General features: G+C 60.5%; 2 protein-coding genes across 5 annotated transcripts in view; one reads left to right on the top strand and one right to left on the bottom strand.

The window, feature by feature from the left end:
* The window catches only part of RSPH14 (radial spoke head 14 homolog), a 50,158-nt gene extending 38,956 nt beyond the window's left edge, over positions 1-11,202 (bottom strand). Inside the window, exons 1-4 of the mRNA XM_088828381.1 lie at positions 11,029-11,202; positions 7,257-7,512; positions 5,959-6,061; positions 4,115-4,233 (exon numbers count right to left, since the gene is read on the bottom strand). Of these exons, the coding sequence (XP_088684507.1) occupies positions 4,115-4,233; positions 5,959-6,061; positions 7,257-7,455 (421 nt within the window). The 5' untranslated portion in view covers positions 7,456-7,512; positions 11,029-11,202. The remainder of the gene's footprint in view (positions 1-4,114; positions 4,234-5,958; positions 6,062-7,256; positions 7,513-11,028) is intronic.
* A 924-nt stretch (positions 11,203-12,126) lies between these two features.
* RAB36 (RAB36, member RAS oncogene family) lies at positions 12,127-23,408 on the top strand. Of its 4 annotated transcripts, none has more exons than XM_055404915.2 (11): positions 12,127-12,259; positions 12,931-13,012; positions 16,974-17,065; positions 17,587-17,652; positions 18,035-18,136; positions 18,734-18,798; positions 20,109-20,164; positions 20,820-20,897; positions 21,135-21,225; positions 22,734-22,831; positions 23,070-23,408. In XM_055404915.2, the coding sequence occupies exons 2-11, from the start codon at positions 12,944-12,946 to the stop codon at positions 23,262-23,264; spliced, it is 912 nt and encodes a 303-aa protein (XP_055260890.2). In that variant the 5' UTR covers positions 12,127-12,259; positions 12,931-12,943; the 3' UTR covers positions 23,265-23,408. The 4 variants fall into 4 exon arrangements, with proteins under 4 accessions (XP_055260890.2, XP_055260892.1, XP_088684506.1 ...); XM_055404917.2 differs by having other exon boundaries at positions 22,734-22,853; positions 23,070-23,267; XM_088828380.1 differs by lacking the exons at positions 22,734-22,831; positions 23,070-23,408 and adding an exon at positions 22,458-22,717 and having other exon boundaries at positions 12,131-12,259.
* The last annotated feature ends 1,524 nt before the right edge of the window (positions 23,409-24,932 follow it).

Here is a 24,932-nt window from a genome sequence, read left to right as displayed (position 1 = left end):
GCCCGAGAACCACCGCCTTCAGGGGCCCAGCTCCCCGACCCCCGGGGCCTCGAAGTCCCCTCTGCGGGGCAGACAGGGCCGGGGCTGCGGCTCGGGCGAGTGCGAGGACGGAGCCGCCTCCCCCGGGAAGGCCCGTGCTTAGCGGCGCGGGGGCTGGGGCGGGCGGCCCGGCGCGGCGAGGCTCCCCGCGCCCCCGGGGCCGCAGCCGCGGGACGCAGCCCGGCCGCCGTCCGGCCCAGGAGGGCCCCGCGCCCCGCGCTCGGGCCGGCGGAGGAGCGGCCCCGGGGCTGCGTCCGCGCGGCGGCGGCCGGTCGTGCGGCGCCCCCTGCCGGCCACCGCGGGGAGGGGGCCCGCGAACTGCGGCCCTCGCCCACCCAAGCCCCCAGCGCAGGCCCCAGCGAGGACGCGCGGGGACGCGCCCCGCAGGCCGGCGCTCACGGCCCCCCAGGAGGTCCTCCCGGGCGCCCGCCACGTGCCACGTCCCTCCTCCCTCTCTCCGCCCAAGCTGCCCGCCGCCTGCCGCCCACCCCTCCCCAGAGCGTCCCAGGCCTCCCTTGGGCAGGTCACAGAGGATGAGCGGCGCCCAGGAAATCCTGAGATGAGGGTGAAACCCAGGGTGAGCCGAGCCCCCGTGAATTTCAGAAGAACGTGCAGGAGGCCGTAGAGCGCTTGCCTATTGCAGGCGGGAAGACAGTGTTGGGCTGGTAAGGGCCAAACAGGAAGGCTTCAGAACAGACAGAAATCCACCCCGGGTCCCTTCTCGAGCTGAGTGTGAAAAGCAAAACTCTTTCAACTTTTAGAAGAAAGTGTGACTGAATGCCTCCATGAGCTCTTAGCACCAAAGTCTTAAATGGCACCCTCCAGCAAAAGCCACAAAGAAAAAGATTGATGGAAGCGCACTACTATTCAAATGAAAAACGACTGTTTTATTAAATAAAAAGTAACTGTTTATTCAAACGAACAAACAGTGAAAAGCTATCAGAGCTCCTGGAACGTGCTGTTTGCATTGTGTGTGACCAGCTAAGGGTAGAGCCTGGGATAAATGAAACACTCCCACGAATTGATGAGACATGTAGCGGACAACCCGACAGGATGGCCTCAGGCCCCCAAGAGGCTCTGGGTGGAGAGGAGACAGCCCTCTGCCAGCCCCGCGGCCTCTGCAGAGCCACAGTCAGCGACGGCAAGGCCATGCAGCCAGCACCCTGCAATGAGGGGTCCCTCCCGGCCGGGACAGGAGTGCTGGGGAGCGATTGTATCTGCAGCCCCACGACAGCATCCCCAGGGAAAACCAGCACATGCAAGGTCAGCCGGGCTGGGGTGAGTTTACTGAGTGTAACTGTAGGTTCCAGCACGGGATGGGCAGGCAGAGGTTATAACCAGGAAATAGAGCCTGAGACACACACAGATACAGCCCTAGTCATGGCATTGGGTGTTTAAAGTACCAGGCAGACACGCACAAGATCCACCTGTATACAGCTTCTAAAACAGGTGAGGCAAGGTCTGTATATCATTCACGACGGTGAAGGTCACTCAGTCGTGTCCGACTCTTTGCCACCCATGTATGGTTCATGGAATTCTCCAGACCAGAGTGCTGCAGTGGGTAGCCGTTTCCATCTCCAACCCAGGGATCGAACCCAGCTCTCCCACACTGCAGGCAGGTTCTTTACCGGCTGAGCCACAGGGGAAGCCCAATTGATATAACTAGGCCCGTGGTAATATGCAGAGACGTGTGTTGCGGGTATAGTAACCCACTCTCGGTGGCTCCAGGGAGGGCAGAAGGGAAGATGCTGGGGAGGGCGCTGTTGTGGTTCACAGGGGACTGTACTTTTTTCAGCAGAAATCTCAAGCAGATGTGAAGGGTGGTTGAATGTTAAGATTCAGCAAAGTTGGTGGTGGTTCCTGATGTGCGTTATCATCGCCTCTCTGCTCCCCCAAACGCTCACCAAGGTCACAGTAGATTTAAGAGTCCCGGTTGAGAACGGCAAGTCCCCTGTCTCCACACCCTGAGCAGGGGTGCTCCGGCGCGGGGAACAAAGGTGAAGCTCAGCCCCAGAACTGGTTCCTCCTGGAGACGCCCCGTTCTCCCAGAGGCCCTCAAGCACAGTCACCCAGGAGAAGCTAGCCAAGGGGTGTTTCAGGAAGACATGGGCAGGGCCCACCCTGGGCAACGTGGGACGGGGTCAGAGGCAGGGTGGTCTTTGATGGGTGTGTTTGTTCCGCCGTGTTGGGTGATGGGTGTGCCACTCAGACTCTAGTTACATGAGTGGGCTTTGCTACTCCATGGCTCGTGGGATCATAGCTCCCCGGCCAGGCATGGAAACAAAAGTCCCCTGCATTGCACGGCGGGTTCTTAACCACTGGACCCCCAGGGACGTCCCAGACCGGACTTTTTAAAAAGACCCCCGGGGTTGTGCCTCTGGCCTGGCGCACCCAGCCCAGCCCAGCTGCGGGAGGGCGTGGTCCCTGCCAGCCACAGTTGCAGCCCCAGGGCTCTGCTCCGTTCAGCTAGCCCCTCTGTACTGACTGGTTCCCTTGGCTGTTTGTCTCTGGGCCCGGATTCAGGGAGCACCCCACCGGTCCTCACTGCAGGCATCCGAGGTGGAGACGGGTCCCATCGGCCTCCCTTCCCGACGAGGAGACAGCCTGTCCCGGGGTGCGCGGGGCTCCAGGGGACAGCAGACGGACCTGGCCCGTCCGACTCCTGGTGCCTGACGTCCTAAGGCCTGGATCAGGCTGCAGGCAGGCCCTCCCTTCAAGGCCTGGTCTCCTGCCTCTCGGAACGAGCCCCCCATTTACAAATGCTTGCTGCGTCACGCAAGAGGATGAGTGTCATCTGACACGAATCCCCACCCTCTGGTCATTCAGCGCGTGGTGGTGACCCGGGACTCTCATCGGATTGGCAGAAGTGGTCAGCGGAGGGATGGTGACCTGGGGGGTGGGATCTTCCACCCTTAAAAACGCGCGCTGGTGCTTCTCAGAAGAGGGTGTTTACAGGGCTCTCGTCACCAGGGAGGTACAAGTGAGACACAGCCACGCAACCCCCAGCACAGTTGACAGATCCCGTGTGGGCACGACATGGACGCCTGGGCTCCCTCACACGACCGGCGGGAGCGCATGCGGTCGAGACTCCTTTAGGAAATCTCTCCTAGGACCTTCTAAAGCTGGACGTGCAGTTGCCCTCAGCAGTTCTCGGCAAGGCGGGTCCCAAAGGGAACGCATACGTGTGTCCATTGAAAGACAGGTAAGACTGTTAGCGGCCGCTGTATCCTCGGTGGCCACACGCCAGAAACAATTCACACATTCTCAACGAGAACCCACGTGGGCAACAGAAGGGATAAATAAACTGCGGTCTCCTCGTATGGTGTGCGTACCACACGGCACCGCAAATTGGCAAAAACCAGTAATACACGACCCCACAACAGAGGCAGAGAAGGCAGAGACAGAACGCTGCAGACTGTGTGTCCACTCCAGGCCAGAGGACTGGCGTGGGCGGCCGTTCCCTCCTCCAGGGATCGAGCCTGGATCTCCTGCATTGCAGGCAGATTCTTTCCTGTCCGAGCCACCAGGGAAGCCCCATGCACAGTTTAAAGAAGCACAGATCAACCCACGGCCTTATAAACTAGAGACACAGTGAACTGTCGACCTTTGGGTGGGGGCGGTGGCTTCCCGGGGTAGACCCTTGGCACGTTTCTTGATCAGGGTAGCAGCGGTGCCCAGAGGGTGGCAGGTTCACTTGGTACAAGTTCATCAAGTGTTCACGTACGACGTGGGCCTTTCTAACAGGCACGGAGGTGGACAGTGACAGTGAAGTCGACTCTGTGCGACCCCACAGACTGTAGCCCACCAGGCTCCTCCGTCCATGGGATTTTCCAGGCAAGAGTACTGGAGTGGGTGCCATTTCCTTCTCCAGGGGATCTTCCCAACCCAGGGATCAAACCCGGGTCTCCCACATTGTAAGCAGATGCTTTACCGTCTGGGCCACCGGGGAAGTCCCATTTAACAGGTATGTTGTATCTCAATAAAAGCATAATGTGCTCTAAACTGTGATCGGCACAGCAGGTGCCTGTCGGGGAGAAGGGCCCCCGGGCCGCCCGCGCTCCCATGGCAAGCCTACCTGCAGGCACCTGGGCTAGGTGCTTGAAAGCCGTGTAGAGGTTCTCCCGGCAGGCTGACTGGGGGTCATTCAGCAGGAAGGACAGGGCTCGGATGACACTGTGCTCCAAAAAGCCCTCTCTGGGGAAGAGAAGTCAGATTTAGACGTGACCAAGGCATGAAATTAAGAGACGCTTGCTCCTTGGAAGGAAAGCTATGACCAACCTAGACAGCATATTAAGAAGCAGAGACATTACTTTGCCAACAAAGGTCCATCTAGTCAAGGCTATGGTTTTTCCAGTGGTCATGTATGGATGTGAGAATTGGACCCTAAAGAAAGCTGATCGCCGAAGAATTGATGCTTTTGAACTGTGGTGCTGGAGAAGACTCTTCAGAGTTCCTTGGACTGCAAGGAGGTCCAACCAGTCCATCCTAAAGGAGATCAGTCCTGGGTGTTCATTGGAAGGACTGATGTTGAAGCTGAAACTCCAGTACTTTGGCCACCTGATGTGAAGAGCTAACTCACTAGAAAAGGCCCTGATTCTGGGAAAGATTGAGGGCAGGAGGAGAAGGAGACAACAGAGGATGAGATGGTTGGAGGGCATCACCCGCTCGATGGGCATGAGTTTGGGTGGAGTCCGGGAGTCGGTGGTGGACAGGGAGGCCTGGCATGCTGCGGTTCATGGGGTCACAAAGAGTCGGACACGACTGAGCGACTGACCTGAACTGAACTGAAGGCTGTGCCCGGAGAGGACCCAATAGGAACCTACAGGCAGGGGGTCCGTACCCGCCCCCATCCCCCTGGAGCCTGAGCCCAGACGGACTGGGACAGACTGCATCCCTGCGGCCTCCGGGGAGAAGGCAGAGGCTGCGGTGGCCCTGGACCCGGATGCGCCTGAGTGGTGCTGGAGGACTCTGGCGACAGAAGCCAGAGGCCGACCTCCCTGAGTAGCGGGCTGGGCTGGCCAAGCCTCTCCCCACCTGCCAGACACACACTGTCCAGGGCAGGCCCATCCCTCCAAACCCACGTAAGCCTGCTGTGCTTGTCATTACAATGACATACGTTCATAAACTATCAGGTAAGCCCATTGAATGGCTTCCCCGGCGGCTCAGGGGCAAAGAACGCACCTGCAATGCAGGAGTCATTGGAGGCTCGGGTTCGATCCCTGGGTGGGGAAGATGGGGAGGTTCCCCTGGAGGAGGGCATGGCACCCCTCTCCAGGAGCCTTGGCTGGAGAACCCCCATAGGCAGAGGAGTCTGCGGGCTGCTGCCCACGGGTCGTGAAGCGTCGGACACGATGGAGCGCACACACCTCTGCTGCTGCCGGGCGCTGAGGCCACACAGGCCACGCGGCGGCAGAAGCCCAGACAGAATTTCTCTCCTGGCTCTTGTTTCTCATGTGGACCGTTTTAGAATCTTGGTGGATTTGTTACAATATGACTTGCGCTTTGTGTCTCAGATTTTTGGACACCAGGCATGTGCGATCTTAGCTGCCCAAACAGGGACCAAACCCGCGCCCACTGCTTTGGGAGGTGAAGGCTGAAACGCTGGGCAACCAGAGAAGTCCCACTTTCCTGGCTTTTTCCCTGCTTCTGGCTTTTTAACCATTCCATTTGATTGACTGCCTACCTGCTGGGCCCGATCAAGTCTGGTGAGGGTTTCCAGGCTGCGGTCGGGCCTAAGAGAGATCTCGGTGTGAGGCGTGGCCCGGGGTCGGCACACAGGAGGTTTACTGAGTCAGCTCAGTAAACTGTAACTCCCCCGGCGGCCTGAGGCCGGGCCCCCCGCAGTCATCTGCTGCCCTCCTGTGGATCCAGGCGGGCGGCAGGCTGGGCGTGGGCAGGGACCCGGGGCGCGAGGCTCACCTGCCCACGTTGTGGGTGGCCATGACGCACAGCACCTCGGTGGTCTTGATGCGTACCAGGTCGTTGGTGTCCTTCAGCAAGGCTTTCAGGCTCTCCAGGCAGCCTGCGGGAAAGGGACCAGAAACCGGCTGACCCGGAAGTCGACGGGTGCGCCGGTGTCGGGGTCAAGCGCACCGGGGCCCTGCTGTGTGCGGGCGCGGGGACGCCATGTGGGCGACCGAGGGCTTCAGAGTCACTGTTGGGCCTCCTGGTGCAGGAGAGGCTCACCCCAGGGGCCCTGTCTCCACCCGCCCCCGGTTTCTGCGCATGCCCCTCACTTGTGGCACCCCTCCTGGTCCTCCCCAGGGTTCCAAAAACCCCTTTTATTTGCAGAGACCTGAAGTCAAATTCCAACCTTGTCACCAGCTGTCGTGTACCCTTGAAAGGGTTACACCATGGCACGCCAGGTTGAGCACCTGGAAATCCTGCCTTTTTGTGGGGCCCCCCCGGCCTCACAGTCCTTTTCGCTGAGAGTCCGTTTCTTCTCTGTTGGGTTGAGGAGGCTCTGAGATAAACGGGCATGCACGCGCTCATCGTGGTCCTGGCCGGGAGTCGGGCTCATTAAATCGCAGCTTTTATTACCGAAGCTCCGCCCAGCCTCTGAGGCCAGGTCAGGACCCCTGCTGCCGCCTCTGGGATTAAACTAGCCCTTCTGATAAGTAAGGCCAGTGGGAGAAGCGGCAGATCACTCACTGTGGACCTGATCTGGAGTAGGTGCGACCAGGCCACTCATGTCAGCTCAGCTCTGATATGGGTAATTGTTGTCTCGTCACTAAGTGGGGTCCAGCTCTTTGCGACCCCGTGGACTGTAGCCCACCAGGCTCCTCTGTCCGTGGGATTTCCCAGGCAAGAACACGGAGTGGGTTGCTCTTTCCTTCTCCAGGGATCAGACCCATATCTCCTGCATTGGCAGGAGGATTCTTTCCCACTGAGCCGCCACGGAAGCCCCCATATGTGGGTAATTAGGAATATGGGAGAAAACGGACGGAGGTCCCCACCTCCGTGTGGCTTCAGAAGGGATAGTGCCTAGCTTCTGTGACAATCTTGCAAACGAGACAGATAAACAGGCCTCTTTGGAGAATGTGTGGCCACTGGGCTGAGTCCTGGCAAGAGTCCTCAGTCCCAGCTGAGGACCGACTGACTGGTTGGGAGGGCTGCTGTGAAGGGGCCAGGTCAGCTCCCCCCTACCCCGCCTCTAGCTGCTCTGCGTCTGTCCATCCAGACCCCAGCTGCGGTCCCTTGGGCTGCGACATGCTCACCGATGCTAATGGCTGTGTAGACGTGCTCGGGGTCGTGCATGAGGTCACACAGAGCCGTGAGGGCTTTCTGCCTCGTCAGCAGGTCGTCTGACTGCAGCTCCTCGTTCAGCTTGGGCAGCGCACGGCAGCCATAGGCAATGGCAGCCTGAGTGGGGTTGGCGTTGGGGGGCAGGCACGTGGAGATCTTGGCGCCTGCCATTGTCCTGCGCCTGCTTGGGGCGACTTGAGCGTTCAGAGCGAAGTTCCAAGGAGACTGCTGGTTAAAAGAGCCCAGATGGCGGCATCATCGCTACTGTGATCTGGCGTTTTTTACTCCCATTTTACAGATGAGCAAACTGAGACTAGGAGCAGGGAAGGAATTTGTTCAAGGTCACAGCGAAGGTGAGTGGCAGCCCGGAAATTCAGCGTTCTCCCGGTAACTATACCGACTGGGCCTCGGGACAAAGGCATGGAAACAGCAAGCTGGGCGGCTGGGGCGGGCAGTGGGTAAATCGGGGCATGGGACTGACATACGTGCACCACCACATATGAAATGGATAACTAAGAAGGACGTGCTGTGTAGCACCGGGAAGTTTACCCAGTACTCTGTAATGACCTATATGAGAGAAGAACCTAAAAAGAGTGGAAACATGCATAACCGATTCACTTTGCTGTACAACAGAGGTGAACCCAGCGTTGTAAATTGAGTATACTCCAGTGAAAATGAATTTAAAAAAAGAAAAAGACAAACTAAGCCAAGCAAGCAAACACTGGCAGAACAGCTCCATTTGGAGCTTATCTTGTGCCAGCAACACCTAATGTGCAACTCAGCTACCCCAGGAGGAGGCGGGGACTTCTATGACCCAGGAGGAAATTGAGGTTTCAGGACAAGGAGCCTTGGAGGTCATGAGCTAGGCCAGGAGCCAGTGTTCTAATCCAGGTCTGGGACATTCACCCATCAGGGATCCACAGTCGGATGCCTCCAGCACATCCACAGAGGAGGAATCAATTAAAGTGTGACTTATTTTTTATTACACACACACAGTGTGGCTGAGTAATTAAAAATGGGCTCCAGACCCAAGCCAATGGATGGCCCTTAACAAGCAACTCGAAAGGGAGACGATAGCACCCCCCATCTCAACAGCCCCCTCCCCAGAGCTGGCGTATTCGCCGAGGATGGAGCGTAGCTCACCAGGGCGCTAGATACATTGGCTGCGTTATTATAATGCGGATGGTGGTTGTGCCTGCGTTTTGTTGGCAGTGACAAGCCCCAGCCCTGTGCGAATCCACTCCACTAAGAGAGGTGGCGAACTGGACTCGCGAATCCGGGCAGCAGGTCATTAGGGAAGGAGGCGAGGAGGTGGGACCCGGCCATTCGGGATCGGGGCTCCCCGGGCGGGAAACGCTGGGCGCCTGCCGCCCTCTAAGGGGCACGGGCCCTGTTGATCGGGCCTGGGTGAGTCTGGCGGAGCCCCTGTCCCCGGGGCCCCCAGTCTGCGGCCGCCGGCTCACCTGCCTCAGCGCCTGAGTTTCTGTAGCACTCGCCCGTTGCCAGGCAACTCGGTTGCCAGGCGATCCTGGGCGGCGTCCGCGGGGCAGCTTTCCGCACACCGGGTGCCCACCGCGCAGGCGCGAACAGCCCCAGGCCAGGGCCGGCTGTAAAGTGGGGTTGGTGCTATTTTCCGGGGTTACTGTGGCGGAACAAAGGCGTGCTCAGCTTTGTTCGTAGTGCAGAAGGGAAGGCAAGTGACTCCGTGCGCCTTTCTCTGTACTGGGCACTTGGCACGCCTTTAATTCTCAGCGTAAGCCTGGGAGGTGATGCATTCTCTTATTTTAGGGAGAAGCATCTCAGAGAGGTTCTGCAGCTTTCCCCAAATCACAAAGGCCTGATCCCGGGACTGCTTAGCCTTAGCCCCAGCTCCTTCCTCGGCTGGCTTACTGGCTCGTAAGGACGCAGGTCGGACCCTGCAGTGGGCTCAAAGCACTGCTGGCAGGAGCAGTTATTCTTGAAAGCAAGGCAGGCTGAGCCATCACCTCCACCACGCCCTCCCAGGGCTCCGCGCTGGTCTCAGGACAGAGTCCAGACTCCTAGCCTGCCACTGGAGGCTCTGGGTGATGGCCGCCTCCACCCACGCTGGATTCTTACGCCCACAAACGCTAACCCTTTCCTGCAGCTGGGCTGCTTGTGACACTAGCCACCTCTTGGTCCTTCAGGACACAGCTTGGCGTACTCTTCCTCCAGGAAGCCCAGCATCTCCCCAACTCCAAATCAGCAAGTGATCCTAGAGGTCAGTTACCCCAGTGTGCGCTTCCCTCTTCTGATTTTCTGCTTATTTCTCTGTTTCCCCCAGCAGACTTCCCTGAGGCTGGAGCCCACATTGGGCCTGGTTCCATCCCCCTGCTCGTACAGCACGACCCCCACCCCACCCCCAGCCCCACCACTTCCAGGAGTATAGCAGGAGGTTTCAGGAAGTGTAGAAGTGCATGGTTCGTGGGTTTGAGTCATTTCATAATCAGAGCACTTCCCCCATCTCATGTGGTCCTCACAAAAACCCCTTGAAGTATACAGTCCATCTTACAGTGGGGTAAACGGAGACACAGGAGGAAGCTAAGCAACGCAGGGAAGTTCACCCCAAGGCCCAGGCCCTTACCAGTGAAGCCCACTAATAAAGGCACCAGGCATCAGCCTCCAGCACATTTAGCTCTGAAACGAAGGCAATTGGCCTGGATCTCTGTGCCGTGGACCCCGTATTGTGCCACGGAGATCCACCCCTACTGCTGTCTTTCAGAGGACCAAGTCGTGAAGGTCTCTCTAACGCAGAGCATCCGAGCTCTTTTATAAAGGTGGTGTGGAGAGCTCTGGGCTGGGAGTTGGGAGATCTGGGTTTCAGGTCTAGTTCAGACTCTCTAGGCAAATCCTTGGAACATGTGAGCCTTCGTTTCCCTGTGAAATCAGGGAGGTGAATCAAGTAGGTTCTCAAAGCTGGGAACTCCACATCTCTCAGGGCTGGGTCTTTTTGAGTCTTTTTGTAAAAATCGTCCTTCCATTTCTGTTTTTCAATCTCGTTTTTCTTATCTTTGAAAACATACACATAACATTCTATGTAGCATATATGTTCACTTATGAGACAAAAAATATAATAAGTGCCTGTGAATTCACCATGAGAACATCATCAGTGCCCTCATCCTCTTCCTTGTCCTTCTCTCCGAAGCTACCTTCTCATTTCTGTGATTAGCATCTCACAAACGCCTCTGGAGGCCATCGAGCCCCGCTGCCTCTCTCTGCAAGCAGAAACTAGCTCACAGAAGCTCCGTGACTCAGGTCAGCCTTTACACAGCCATCAATTATGGAAATTAATTTTGTAGAATGAGCTCTAGAAGCCAGCCTATGATATTCTGGCATCATTAGATTCAGAGCTGTGCAGAGGAAGGTCAGGAAATGGGAGGCGTGTCCCTCCCTCCCTTGTCACTGCAGGGCAATAGGCTGCAATGCTTCAGGGAGAGTCCGTCTTAGCCATGATCACAGCAAGGAGGAGGTATCTGGGACAGGCGGCTGACCCCCAAGGGCCCAGATGGAGGCTGTTATTGTATTCTCTGAGTTCCAAATATTTCTTTTTATTTGAGTTATTTACCAAATAGATGATATATGCACATAGAGTAAAATCCCAAAAGTATGAGAGTATGTCTCCTTCCCTCCTTGGTCCCCAGCCAACGGATTGTCCTCATCTGTACGACCCACTGGAGTCTTTCCAGCGATACACTACACTGATACAAGTAAATACAATTTACTTGCCTTTTAATGTAATGGCAGCATACTTCAAACAGCATTCACCACCTTCCTTTTTAAGGGCAATACTCCTTCACTCGTGTAACACTCACTCCATGCAGCTTATGTGCAGGCGTTTTGCCGATGCTGTCAACTGAGGGGCTGAACCCCTGCTCTCACTGCGCTCAGTGGAGGGAGACAGCCCGCACGAACAGGAAGTTATATAATCTGTTAGCAAATAGGAAGTGCCTGGGAGAAATAGAGCAGAAGAAGGGGCTGGAAGGATGTCGCTTTTGAAAATAGGATGTCTCATCTAGAGGTGACATCTGAGCAACGTGGCTGTCTGGGGACAGGGCGTTCCAGGCCTAGGAGACAGGCAGAGCAAGCATTCCCCGTGCATGGCGTGTTGAACAGCAAGGAGGCCGATGGAGCCTGTGGGGGGTGGGGGTGGGGAGGCGGGAAGCAGTAGGGGGCGAGCTACCAGAAGAAATGGGGCAAATCACGAGGGGCCTCTTGGGCTACTGGAAAGACTTTATTATTCTGAGGACGATGAGGATGCACTGGAGGGTTTGCGACCGAGGACTGACATAATCTGATCTGCGTCTTAACGAGGGGTCCCTGGGGACTGCTGAGCTGGGAAGAGGGTAGGAGCAAGGATGGAAGGCGGGGAGGCCAGTTAAGGGGAGAGAAGACGATGATGGTTGGGACCATCGCGAGCTCAGTGAAAGTGAGACGGAGAGAGAAGATGCTCGTCAATTTTTCAGGGTAGAACCTGCAGGATTTACTGATAGATCAGACATGGGATGTGACGGGAAGGAGTCAAGGGATCTCACACCAGATATAAAGCAAAACACGAAATATTTAGATAACCAGAAAAGATTTATATTTGACGTACTATGAAAATAAACACTTAATCCCCTCCCCTACCACGGTGACGTCAGGTGCGCAAGTGTCTCCACGGTCAGCCCCGCCCAGGCCCCACCCCTGGCCGCCCTGGCCACGCCCATCAGCTTCCCCCGCCCTCGTTGCCATGGTGATCGCCGCTCAGGTCCGCGTCCCGGAGTCTCCCGCGAGGCTCTGGTTGCTATGGTGAGCGCGGCGCAGGGCGCTGGCGGGACTCTTCTGGCTGTGAGCCCCGCCCCCAGCGTCCAGGATTCGTCGGAAGCAGGCGGGTCCCGCGGGGTGCTCGTTGCCATGGTGATCGCGGCCTCCCGACCCTCCCGGACCCGGCAGCGCCAGGATCTGTCAGCGGCCGCAGGTCAGTCCGACTCCCCTTGGGTGTCACCCTCGCCAGCCCGCGTGATGCCCTCCCACCGCACGATCTGAACGCGGCCAGGGCCCCCGGGCCTCCTCATTTCCTGACCGCCCACCCCGGCCCCCAAGTGCTGGTCTGGAGAGGGAAGACGATGCGGAGGACTACAGGCCTCGATCGGGGCCACTCAGCGGGGAGGGTGCTGACCGGGAGGAGGAGACCCGGGCCTGTGGATATCGGCCGGAGGGACCCAGCGCCGGGGGGCGGGGGGCGGTGCTTCTGGGAAAGGGTTGAGGGCTGAACCCTAAGGGCTCGGCGCACCCACAGCCTTCATCCCTTAGAGGCCAGGAGCGGGGACCCCCTCCCTGCTCGACTTCCTCTGCCAGGACTCTGGGTCCCTGCTCTGCCGCAGTCACTCAGAGCCCAGCGCTGAGCTCAGGGAGGGGCCGCTCCTTCCAGGACCTGGCAGGAGACCCAGGTCTCCAGCTCTCCCAGGTCGGCCGCAGGCCTGTACCCCCGCCCCCTGCACACACTGCCTGCCGACTGGGGAGACAGTCCCTGACATTCCTGACAGAGAAGGAGGCTTGGACTGTTTTCAAAGCTACAGCCATGTTCAGCATCAACTCTGGGGAATCCCCAGGGACTCCCTAACCCTCTTTTTCCCTTTGGGGGCACAGGACTCCTGGAAGGATGAGGTCCTCCCTGACACCTTTGGGGCCCTCTGTGAGCCGGGACCGCATCATCACCAGCTTCCCTAAGGTAGGGAGGCCTTAGGCCAGCCCTTGATGTGTGCACTGCTCCAGGGACAGCAGGCCCGCACCCAGCTCCCCACCTGGCTCACCACCAGAAACAAGGCAGGTGACTCGGGGAGGTCAGTCCCTCGCTGATAGACCCTAGGGATTCAGCAGACTTCTTGAGAAGCTTGGTATTGACTTGCCCAAGGTGGGCTGGCAGGTGAAAGGTGACACTAGAAGGCAGTGTGACATGGAGGTTAAGGGCACGGACTCTGCAGTCAGATAGTGGTGTGAGCCCTGCGTGTCACTGAGCTGTGTGACCCTGGGCAAGTTACTCAACCTCAGAGCTGTTGGTCCACAAGGATAGCTCTGCTCACGTTGGATGCCTGGCTCACGGTAAACGGGAGCTCCCTCGCCCAGGCTGTGCTTGCTGCTTTTCTCATTATAATTATTACATTATCAGGGCTTCCCTGGTGGTCCAGTAGTTAAGAATCCATCTTCCAATACAGGGGACACGGGTTTGATCCCTGGCCCAGGAACTAAGATTCCATATGCCTTGGGACAACTAAGCCCAGTGGAGCCACAATGATCCTGCCTGCAACTAAGACCCAACCCAGTCAAAAATCAATCAACATTTTAAAATTATGATTATTATTACATTATCAAACAGTGCCTCCAGTTTCCCAAGACCAAATCAAAGGTTCTCACCACTTACCCTTCTGCTTTCTGTCCCAACTGAAAGTTCACAGCTGTCTTATTCACAGCTGCTGCTGCTGCTGCTAAGTCACTTCAGTCGTGTTCGACTCTGTGTGACCCCATAGATGGAAGCCCACCAGGCTCCCCCGTCCCTGGGATTCTCCCAGCAAGAACATTGGAGTGGGTTGCCATTTCCTTCTCCAATGTGTGAAAGTGAAAAGTGGAAGTGAAGTCGCTCAGTCGTGTCCGACCCTTAGCGACCCCACGGACTGCAGCCTACCAGGCTCCTCCATCCGTGGGGTTTTCTAGGCAAGAGTACTGGAGTGGCTTGCCAACAGCAGGGGACACAAATCCATACAACCTGAAGAGGGTGGGAGGACCAGGGTCTCCCAGTCCTGCAGAGGCTCCACCTACCCTCTGTTCCCCGCTGCTCAGGGCCAGGTTCTTCAGCAATTTGTAACACAGAAGGTCAGACACAACACGATGTCCTCGTGAGGGGGCCACTTAAGACAGCAAATGCTGCTTCCTGACACAGGCGCAGGAGAAACAAGCACCTCTCGGGCTGATGCGTGATGATGAGGGCCAAAGTAGGTGCTGGAGCCCCAGATGTGAGACAAGGTGCAGAAGACAAGAAGCACTTCTGCATGCGCGTTTGCTTCTGCACGCAGAGTGTCTGGAAGCATGCCTGAGATCCTGCTCCGTGTATCTCCCCGTCTCCTGCCTCCTCCCTCCTGAGTTCTGTCTCCAGCTCTCACAGAGAAAGCCTCGGTGCCTCTGACTGGTGGATGGCCCCTGAAAGACTTTCCATCTCATCAGAGGCCCAGCAGCTGCTTCTCTTGTCAGTGGTGGCCGGGACTGAAGGGGTTGAAGAGCTGAAGGAAGGGAGGGGTGACTGGCACAGGTCTCATGGGATGAAGGACCTCAGTGACAGAGCGTGACAGCAAGGCTCGGGGGGGGGGCGGGTGCCTGCCTGAGGTCACACAGGTGCGCGTGGGGGAGCCCAGCCTTGACCCGACCATGGCTGACTCCAAGCTCTGACTGTCTCCCGCCCTGGGAGGCAGCCTGGGACCCCCCTGCTCCCACAGAAGGTGAGATTCTCTGCCATCTGCTTGTGGCCAGGTTTATCCTGCACCCCGGGGGCCACAGCACTTCAGGCCTGAGCAGTTTGCGGTCAGGCGGGCCGGTCCTTCCTGCATCCCACATGTCCGGTCTCCCTGTGTGCGGGGCCCACCAGCCTTCTTTAGCACACTTCTCTAACCTGCATCCCAAGGGGTGCGGGTGCGTGCTCAGTCGCTCAGTCACGTCTAATTTTATGTGGCCCCGTGGACTGTAGCCTGCCAGCCTCCTCCATCCATGTAATTTTCCAGGCACGAATACTGGAGTGGGTTGCCATTTCCTATTCCAGGGGATCTTTCCGACCCAGGGATCAAACCCGCATCTCCTGCCTTGGCAGGTGTATTTTTTAGCACTGAGCCATTTAGGAAGCCCATATTATGCATTAACCTACTATATATCAACGTGATATAGAATATTGCCTATCAGAAAGTTTTACCACTGTTTAAAACAAACACCTGAAAGTGATTTTTAAGCTGTACATTTTCTTGAAAAGAAGAAACTCCTAGCTTTTACTCAGGACAACAAAAAAAGCACATTTGCAAAAGTTGTTCTCCTAGGGAGAGTCTGGGGTCCACCGCATCGTTCTTATTCGCTCTTTCCCCTCTTCTTTCTGTCCCCAACATTTCTGCCACTTTCCTCTTTCTGGCCGGCACCGGGCTTGTCCTTCCGTTCGCTTATTGCCGGCACCAGTTGAACTGCATTTCCCGTGTCGGGTTTTGGCTGCCTTTCTTCCTGCCGCTCTGCACGGCCAGATTCCTTACTGCTTCTGGACTAGCGGTGGGCCCCCCTCCTGACCTGTCCTGGTCATCCCTCCCCGCGCTCCCCCCGCGACTTGATGCCGACAGGGAGAGAAGCGGACAGAAGAGCAGCCAGCCTTCCCGGGAAGAGGGCCCACCCACCTCCGCGTGGCCGTGGCCCCGGGCCGAGCGCTTGCCTGAGCTGCCCCTTTGCTCCTGCAGCCCGCAGACCAAGAGGCGCTGTGGGAGTGCCCCCACCTCCGCCCTCTGCAAAGCTCCTTCACTCTCCCCGCTGCCCTGGTGCACTCACACGGGGCCGAGAGGGCAGGCGGGCCAGGGCAGAGAGCCGCGGCGGCCGGGGACCCAGCAGCGCGCAGCTGCGCAACGCAGCGAGGCCCCGCCCATGCCCCGGCCACGCCCCACTCAGCCTCGGCCAATCGGACCGCAAAGCACAGCCGCCGTCTGCAGCGAGGCTCCGCCCATGCCCCGGCCACGCCCCACACTTAGCCTCGGCCAATCTGACCGCAAAACCTGACGGTCATGTTCCGTTTGTTTGGGCTTCCCTTGAATCTCAGCGGGTAAACCATCTGCCTGCAATGCGGGACATCCGGCTTCGATCCCTGGATCGGGAAGATCTCCTGGAAGAAGGGAATGGCTATTCTCGCCTGGAAAATTCCACGGACAGAGGAGCCTGGGGGACTCCAGTCCATGGGGTCGCAAAGGGTCGGAGACGACTGAACGACTTACACTTTGTTTCACTTCCCGTTTGTTTAATATGTTTTTTTTTTTTCAGCCTATAGAACAAACGTTCATTCCCCGAGTGTCAGGGCGTCTTTGCTGAGCACCCAGAATGCATGTGCCAGGCCGGCTCTGCGCTGGCGGCTTTACAAACACGATCTCATTGACGCCCCCAAGTCTCAAAGGGTTTCCAGATGCAGAAACTTAAGTTCAGAGACGTGAGGCAACTGCCCGGGGTCACACAGCACCTGAGGGCCCGTGCTCTCAGGCCACTATTCGGTCCTGCCTTCCGAAAAATGTGGACGACGCAAGTGCTTTCCAGGACATTTTCCATGCATGAATCTGCATATTTTTTAAAACGAAAACAGCATCAGAGATTCCTAGTAGAAAGTGTAGGAGGGTCTTGGTGCTAAAAGGGCCCTTACAGCCCACCCCTCCTCTCACCGGAGGGGACAGAGGTGTGACACACCCACAGCAAGGGCACAGCTCCCCTCCCCCAACAAGACCCAGCTTTCTGGGTCCCCTCCTGGGCTCCCTGGCACGTCAGAGCCTTGGAGCCTGTGAGGTCCCTCCAAGTAGGGACCTGACCATGACGGAGACTTGGAAGGGGAGGGAGGGGACCCTGGGAAGTAAGCCACCAGCTCCTGCCCGGGAGCTCTGCAGAGGGACGTGCCCACTTGTCCGTCTGTCTGTCTGCAGTGGTACACGCCCGCCGCCTGCCTGCAGCTCCGGGAGCACTTCCACGGGCAGGTCAGCGCCGCCTGCCAGCGCGGGAACACGGGGACCGTAGGGTGAGCGCTGTCTCTGTGGGGGAGGGTGGGGAGAGCCCAGTGCACGCCTGAGTGTGTGGAGGCAGACGCGCCCTCGGACAGCAGACCGCGCGGGTGCCACCCCATCTGGCCCGGGGACCATTTTGCCAGTCATCCCGCCTCACCTGCCGCAGGAGCATCTCTGCCCTTGGGGAGGCCGGTGCCTGAGGTCTGAGCATGGCTGCTCCCTCGGGCTTCAGCTTTAGTGTCGGGGCCCTGGGGCCGCCTCTGAGTCGCCACCATGCCTGCCCTCAGCCCCAGACTCAGCCTCCCGTGGTGCGCATTTCTGATTCTCACAACAGGGACGTGGGGTCAGGGGCACGGAGGCCCCAGAACAAAGGCAGGCCCTCTGCCCTTCCCCTGGGCCCGCCAGGGGGTCACTCACCGCAGAGTGTCTCACGGGTGGCCTGTCCCCGTCATGCGTGGGGACGCAGCGGAAGGGGGCCTGTGTGCGTGAGGATGCCCTCATGACCACACCTGCGAGACCGCGCCGCCCCTTTCAGGCTCAGACTCTCCAAGGCAGTGGTGGTTGGCGATCTCTACGTGGGCAAGACCAGCCTCATCCACAGGTGCGCGGCCGGCCACCCCCTCCCAGCACCGCTGTCAGGCCTGCCTGGGAGGACCAGTCCCAGGTCACAGCAGAGACTGTGTGGCCGCTGGGAGGGGGTGCAGGAAATCGGGGAGTGCAGAGAGCGTGGCCTCCCGGGAGCCTGGCGATGGTTAGGCGGTCCCCACGGCCCCCCCTGCTGGTGGGCACGGGGCCTCTTCCTGTCCTGACCCCCACCTGGGCCTCTGGCTGCGGCAGCCTCTGCCTACGGAGCTCTCGCTGGCAGCTCCATCCGCCTGTGGCCCGTCTCCGTGGCCACCGCTGCCTGGTCTCCCCACGTGGGCAGACTTCCTGTGGCCTGCAGCCCCCACACGTGGCCTCTGACAGCGTCCCGGGTCCCACAGGTTCTGCAAGAATGTTTTTGACCATGACTACAAGGCCACCATTGGGGTGGACTTCGAGATCGAGCGCTTTGAGGTCGCTGGGACTCCCTTCAGCCTCCAGATGTAAGTCGCTGGTGGCCGCCTGCGTGTTTCCCAACGGTCATGGGTGGGCTTCTTGGAGACCCTGGGGAAGTCTCCAGCAAGGGAGCAGGAGGCCTCGGCCTGCTGTGTGAGGCTGGGCTCCCTGCTTCTGCAGACCCAGGCCCCAGGCACACCCACACCCCCTACCCCATGCGCCTTGTGTCCCTCTGTGATCCCACACAGCAGACCTGGGCATGGCTTCCAGCAAGTCACTTCAGGCCTCTGAGCCGCTGTTCACGCCTGGAAAACGGGGCCAAAATTGGTCCCTACGTGCAAGGCTCTAGCAGAGGTCACGTGGCCCCCAGGCCTTCCTGGGGCTGGACATCCCCCCACCCCTGCCCTTGCTCTCCTCCCCCTGCCTCTCTCCGTCTGTCTGTCTTCTCCCTGCCCCACGGGGCACACCCTAGGAAGGGATCAAGAGCAGGTGGGGGCTGGCAGCAGGCACTTCCGAGCCCATGCCACTGGGAAGGGCTCTGGGCCTCCAACCTGGGGGTCCCACGGACCTGCTGGCTGAGGCCCCACGAGCGTAACTAAACCTGCCGCCTCTTCGTCTCCCGGTCTCTTTCGGCCGCGGCACAGCTGGGACACAGCAGGGCAGGAGAAGTTCAAGTGCATCGCATCTGCCTACTACCGGGGTGCCCAGGGTGAGTGGCCGGCTGATGCCACCAGCGGGGCCTCAACCACGTGAATTCCCCGCCGGGCTCACCGTGAAAAGCCGGGTCCTCTGAGAGCCACCGAGGAAGCACAGGGGGGCCAGTCCTGGCCCTCCAGCTGGGCCTGGGCGGGCCTCACCCACCACACGCTCTAGGGGGCCCTGGGTGGCGCATGCTCCACCACCAAAGGTCTCAGCCCCAGTTTCAGCTCAGAAAGATGCTCAGGGTGGGGAGTGTTTGGGCAGAGACCCCACAGAGAAGAGCGGGTCGGCTCAAGAGCAGGGGCCGGGGCTTGGCCGGAGGGGAGGAGAGGGGGTGCCCGCCACCCCCCCTCACACCGTGGAGACCAGCGGGGCTCCTTGCCCACTGCCTCCATGCTGAGGGCACCCCAGCACTGGGCAGGCCTCCCGGGCGAGGCGGTGGCAGCATAGCCCCCTACCGAGACCAGGAAGACGAGGGAGAGGGGTTCCCGTGGGAGGTGGGGGCCCGGGGTTGCAGGCGTCGCATTTTCACTAAAGCCGGAGGAGGGCAAAACCAGGAAACCGTGGGTTGGGATAACAGCTCTGCCACGGCCACTGCGGCCACTTCTCGGGGTGGGGGGCTGGTGTGCGCCCCCTGCCCCCTGGGGAATAAGCCCAGCAGGCAGCGCCTGGCCTTGGTTACCACCATCACTGGTGTGCTCCTTCACGCCCGGCCCCCAGGCAGGGCGGGGCAGGGGGCGGCTCGCGTCCTGCCTTTCTGGAACGATCTCTGTGTGTGGCCACCCAGGGCATGTGGGAGCAGGCAGGGCAGTGACGGAGGAGTCGAGGGACTGTGAGCTGCACTGCCAGGTCCTCCCGCCCCCCAGCCCCAAGCCTGCCTCTCCGCAACGGGTCTCTGAAGCTGCTAGTTGCTCATCAGCCGCTCAGCCCCCACTGCCAGCATGGGAAGTCGGCCTAAGAGCTCTCCTACCGCTGCCCCAGCTTAATCCCCTCAGCCACCCTGAGAGCCCGAGGTGGCCATGGTCGGTCCCCACCAGGTCCACCCTCTCAGCAGTCCAGGCCTCCCCCGTATGCCCCACAGCCATCAGAGGAAGAGAAACTTTGAGGCAGGGGGCTCACCTTGCCTCCCTGGACCCCACTGCGGCTGGGCTGCTGGGTGCTGATCAGATGGGTGGGGGGCTGTGTCCCCATGTCACGGGTCCAGGGCTGCATGCCTGAGGGGCCCCCCGGGACAGCTGTGTGGGAGGGAGGGAGCCCCCTTGTCACACTCTCTTTGCCTCCCCGTCGCTCATCGGCTCCCGGCTTCCCCCGTGCACCCAGTGATCATCACGGCCTTCGACCTCACCGATGTGCAGACCCTGGAGCACAGCAGGCAAGTCCAGGCTCGGCGGCCCCTGTGGGATCCCTGGGCCGGGAGGCCGCCTAAACATCTCCCCAAACCTGGGCTGCGAGCTGGAGCCCAACGGTGTGTGCAGGAGACCAGGCTGGCCGGTCAGCACCAGCTGCCCACGGGCCAGTGACGGTCTGGCTGCCATTCTATCACTCAAGATACGCAGCCCCTTGGCCAGCGCAGAGCAGCCCACGTTGACTTCAGGGCTCAGCTTGAAAACCTGACCAGTTTGGGGGGGAAGGGCCTGGCGTCCTCACCACTCCTGGCCCCAGGCGTGGGGACACAACTGGGCACCTGCTGTCTCGGGCAGAGATCTGGGCGAGAGCCAGGGGTCATTGGCTGATGGGCCAGAGCCCCCGGCCCCTGACTTTGATTTGCAGTGTTCATAGCCATGTCTGCAGCCCTGTGAGGGGAGCCAGGCTGGTCATTCCTGTTGGTGGCAGCGTGGGACGGACCCAGGGTGTGGGATGCTGCGGGGCTCCCTGACTCCCTGATGCTCCTGCGTCCCCACCCACTGGAGATGCCCTCGGGCAGCACGGTCCACATCCCCTCCAGGCACCCCTGGCCCTGCGGGGCCCCGGGCTCCCTCGTCCTCGGGGTGGGGTGGGCCCATCCCAGCCTATTGCCCGCCTTGCAGGCAGTGGCTGGAGGACGCGCTGAGGGAGAATGAGCCGGGTTCCTGTTTCCTGTTCCTCGTGGGGACCAAGAAGGACCTGCTGGTGAGCGGAGCCCGGCGGGCCGGGCAGCCGTGGGGGGCGGGCCGGGCAGCCATGGGGGACGCGGAGCAGAGGGTGATCCCCAGGGCCTAGGCAGGAGCTCTTGGGTCCCTGATCCCCGTCCAGTCGGTGGGGGGGGGGACGCTGGAGCTCAGACCTGCCCGGGATCACCTCCAGGCAGCGTCCCCTCAGGGGGCCGGGGGGACAAGCGTGCTGGGTCAGCATGGCCACTCCCCCCAGTCAGGGGCCGCGTGCGAGCAGGCGGAGGCGGAGGCCGTGCGCCTGGCCAACGAGATGCAGGCTGAGTACTGGTCCGTGTCGGCCAAGACCGGTGAGTGGGTGTGGGGCTGCCGCCTAGGTGTGGCGATTGGGGGCGGGGGGCCCGGCCCATGGATGGGAGAAGTGGCACATCCGTGTTCTCCAGCGAGACTCCTACTCCTGCCCGTGGGGGCAGGTCCCTGCGGGGTCCTGGCCAGCATCTCTGGGAGGCAGGGGCAGCCTCACCTGGAGCCGCAGCGTCGTCCCGCCCCCTACCCAACGCGAGCGGGAGGCCCCGCCCGACTGCATAGCACACACTGTCTCAACCAATCGCGGCTGAGTGCCCACTGGAAGGGCCCACTGAAGGGTCCCTCCCTTCCCCAGCCGTCTTCAGAGAAGGCCCTGAAACAGCGGGCACGCCTCGCCAGCTCTCACCCACACCCCTCCCGGTCTGCCCCGGCCTCACTGGTTCCCTGGCTCCCGAGCTGACCGCACCCACGGGCACCCCTTACCGCAGCCCCCAACATCTCTGAGCCTCAGCATCCTCACCCGGGAAGTGGGGCGATGCCGTCAGTCTTGTATTTTTATTGCAAAACACGCTTTTTATGATAAAAGACACAGGATTCACTGAGGAAAAATGAGCAAATGCACAGAAGCACAGAACAGACTTTGCAAACAGGTTGTTAGGATGCAATGAAGCCACTCACGGTGCCTGGCGCACCGCACGCCCCAAGGCTGTGGGGACTCGGCAATTGTACCTCGAGTCCTTATCCCAGGAGAGGGGCCACTGTGGACGTCTGCCCGGGACCTCCTCCGGCCCAGCACAAAGTGGTGGCCGTGCCCAGTTCCCTCTGCCCCTTCCTGAGGGCACCCCCAAGTCTGTGAGAACCCACCCTCTTACTGGAGTAACAGCCCATTCCCAGAGAGCTCCTTATGGACCAAGCAGGACCGCCTTGTGTGGTTGTATAGGTTGTTAACTGCACAAATGCAGTGTGTGTGTCGAGGGCTTCACCTGGCCTGCTGCCCCGATGGGTGGTGGCCTTGTCCTCCTGGAGGAGGAGGCACAAAAGGCTCCGCGTGGGGGCCAGGGCCTCTAATCCTCGTTGCTGCCCACTGGATAGATGCAAAAAGGTGAAAAGAAAGCAGGCCCACTTGTAATCTCTGCACAGCCCAGCACCTGCATGCTAAGTCACTTCAGGCATGTCTGACTCTTTGCGACCCCACGGACTGCAGCCCGCCAGGCTCCTCTGTCCATGGGATTCTCCAGACAAGAATACTGGAGTATGTTGCCGTGCCCTCCTCCAGGGGATCTTCCTGATCCAGGGACTGCACCCGTGACTCACGTCTCTGCACTGGCAGGCAGGTTCTTTACCACTAGCGCCACCTGGAGAGCCCGACTGAAAGACTAGATGCCTGGAAACCGAGGCTCAGAAGTTGTCAGGAGCGGCCAGGGCTCATGGCCGGGCCGGGAGCCTGTCCCCTGCACAGGGAGGGGAGCGTCCTGCCTCCTGCCCCGCCGACTCCCCCCAGCCCCTGACAGGGCGCCTGCAGGCAGGGGTCATGAATGTTCCGTGCCCGCAGGGGAGAATGTGAAGGCGTTTTTCAGCCGCGTGGCTGCCCTGGCCTTCGAGCACTCGGTACTGCAGGACTTGGAGCGGAGGAGCAGCGCCCTGCTGCAGGTCGGCGGCGGGGACCTCATCCGTACGTGCAGGGCCCCGGGCCGGGGAGGGGCTCACGCCCAACCTCTGCATCCACCACCCTCTGCCGGGACTCGACCATCTGCCCGGTTTGTCTGGGCCCCTCTGCCATCCCGCTGCCCTCCGGCTGCAGGTCCCCCCCTGCTGGCCAGCTCAGACACCATCCCCCCATCAGCTCAGGTGCCCGGTCGACGCCAGGTAACTTCTCCCTTTGCTGCAGGGATGGAGGGATGTCCACCCAACACCCCGGACAGCAGGAGGCTCTCCAGCCCAAGTTGCTGTTAGCCAGGCCTGCGGCAGAGGCCTCCCACCCTCCACGAGGCGTGCTGGTGGTGTGTGCGCGACACGGAGTGGGGTGCGGAGCGCCCACCGCGCTGAGCCCCAGGGCCCCCCCCCCGCCTCCTCCTCTCCGTAGCGGGGCAGGAGCCAGAGGAGGCCCCACTGCTGCCCAGGGCCCCACGCTGGGAGGCCAGTCGCACCTACAGAGCTGCCTATCATCCCCGGCCACAGAGGCTCAGGACTGCAGGCACGGCATCTGTTCCCCGGGTCCCAGACCCCGGGCACAGTCGGGGCTCCCCAGACCCCTTCCCAGCCTTCCTGGGTCGGCCTCGGAGTCCCCCTCATCTCAGGGGCCCAGGCGCGTGGGACTCACCGACCTCAGCGGAAGCCCAGGGAAAGCCCGATTTCTCTCCCGGCCCCGACTCTTCTGTGAGCAGGGTTGGGCCTCGCGGTCCACCGTCCCTCTGCCACGGACTTGGGGGTCCCCTCTCTGGTCGCTGAGGGGCCACCTCTAGCTCCGCCGTGACCTGTGACATCCTGCCCCCCTGGTCAGGGGCCAAGGATGGACAGAACAGGCCACGCACACCCCCGGCCCAGCTGGTTGATGCATCTCCCCGGCTGTGCCCGGAGCAGATGACCGCCCAACCGCCCCGCCCCCACCCCATGACTCTGCTTATGGCAGTGCCCCCCCCACAACACACTGGCAGCTGTCACTCAGACTCTTCTGGGCCGCTGCCCACCCCCTGGCCCCTCTCTCCCACTCGCCTGAGGATGAGAAGGGGCTGCGTGCAGGTCTCCAGGGACCCCTGTGATGGCTCCGCATGTTGGCAGCACATCGGAGGCGCTCCAGCACCTGCAGGCCAGCTCCCCGTCTCCACAGCCCTCCTGACCCCCAGAACAGGTGGGCACCCCCGGCCTCCCCTCCCCAGCTCCTGCCCAGAGTGCCCGGCCCGCTCCAGGCCCTCGTGGGGCTCGTCCTGAGCCCCCACCACACGGCCACGGGCAGGTGCAGGTCTGGCCTCCATCCTTGTGGAGCGTGAGCGCTTCCCAGGCAGCCAGTGGACAGCGGCTGGGGGTACCACGTCTTCTGTTCACTCTGCCTTCCCCTCGTCTTCAGCTCTACTTAAAGCACTCCCGCAGGAACGGCGTATGCGCCGTTGTGAGACGGGGCAGCACAGGGCTCAGCCTCCAGGGAGGCGCCCCCCGTGGCAGGCCTCCTGCTCATTGTTTGCTGTGAAGCCAGCGTGACCTTTCCCTGGCCCACCGGGCGGCCTTCCTCCCAGGCTGGGCGAGCCTGCATGGCCCTTCAGGGCTACGGATTTGACTTCCTGCAGACAGGCCAGAGTCCGTTCAGGCCCTTGGGCCTGGGACAGTTGGCTTTTCGCTTCTCTTCACTGAGGTGATGGTCCTCACGGCGGCAGCTTTCCTTGCTCAGGATTCCCCGCAGAGACCTATAGCCGGGCCTCCCCGCGGGCTGGCCCACCAGACCCAGCCTCGGGCTGTGACAGGCCCGGGTTTGGGGCACACGAGAGACAGCGCCAGGACGGGTGAGTCTGCTCGGGTGGGCTGGCACCCTCCCAGCTCCCTCCCCTCTGTCCGGGCCGTGTCCGGCTGTCGCTGGCCCCTGAGCCAGGACCACGTGTTGTGTGTGTCCAGCCCTCTAAGCGGCCCGGTGGGAGACGCCCCGCCTGGGGTTCCGTGTGTGCCCGGCTGTTCCGGCGTCTCTTCAGAAGCGGCTGTGGGCCCACTGATCCCATGAGTCCACAGAGACGCTGACGTGTCTGGGCACCGAGGCAGGGCCTGT

Source organism: Moschus berezovskii, chromosome 19, assembly GCF_049115385.1.
Source record: "Moschus berezovskii isolate FMDL1 chromosome 19, NW_MosBer_1.0, whole genome shotgun sequence".
NCBI classification, from domain to species: Eukaryota; Metazoa; Chordata; class Mammalia; order Artiodactyla; family Moschidae; genus Moschus; species Moschus berezovskii.
This window is presented reverse-complemented; position numbering and strand designations above follow the sequence as displayed.

What these genes read in the sequence shown, in the direction of transcription:
- RAB36 (XM_055404915.2), top strand. Translation starts at nt 12,944, where the DNA reads ATGAGGTCCTCCCTGACACCTTTGGGGCCCTCTGTGAGCCGGGACCGC. An exon ending in TCATCACCAGCTTCCCTAAG is followed by an intron (nt 13,013 to 16,973) that starts GTAGGGAGGCCT and finishes GTCTGTCTGCAG; the next exon opens with TGGTACACGCCCGCCGCCTG. An exon ending in GGACCAAGAAGGACCTGCTG is followed by an intron (nt 20,898 to 21,134) that starts GTGAGCGGAGCC and finishes CACTCCCCCCAG; the next exon opens with TCAGGGGCCGCGTGCGAGCA.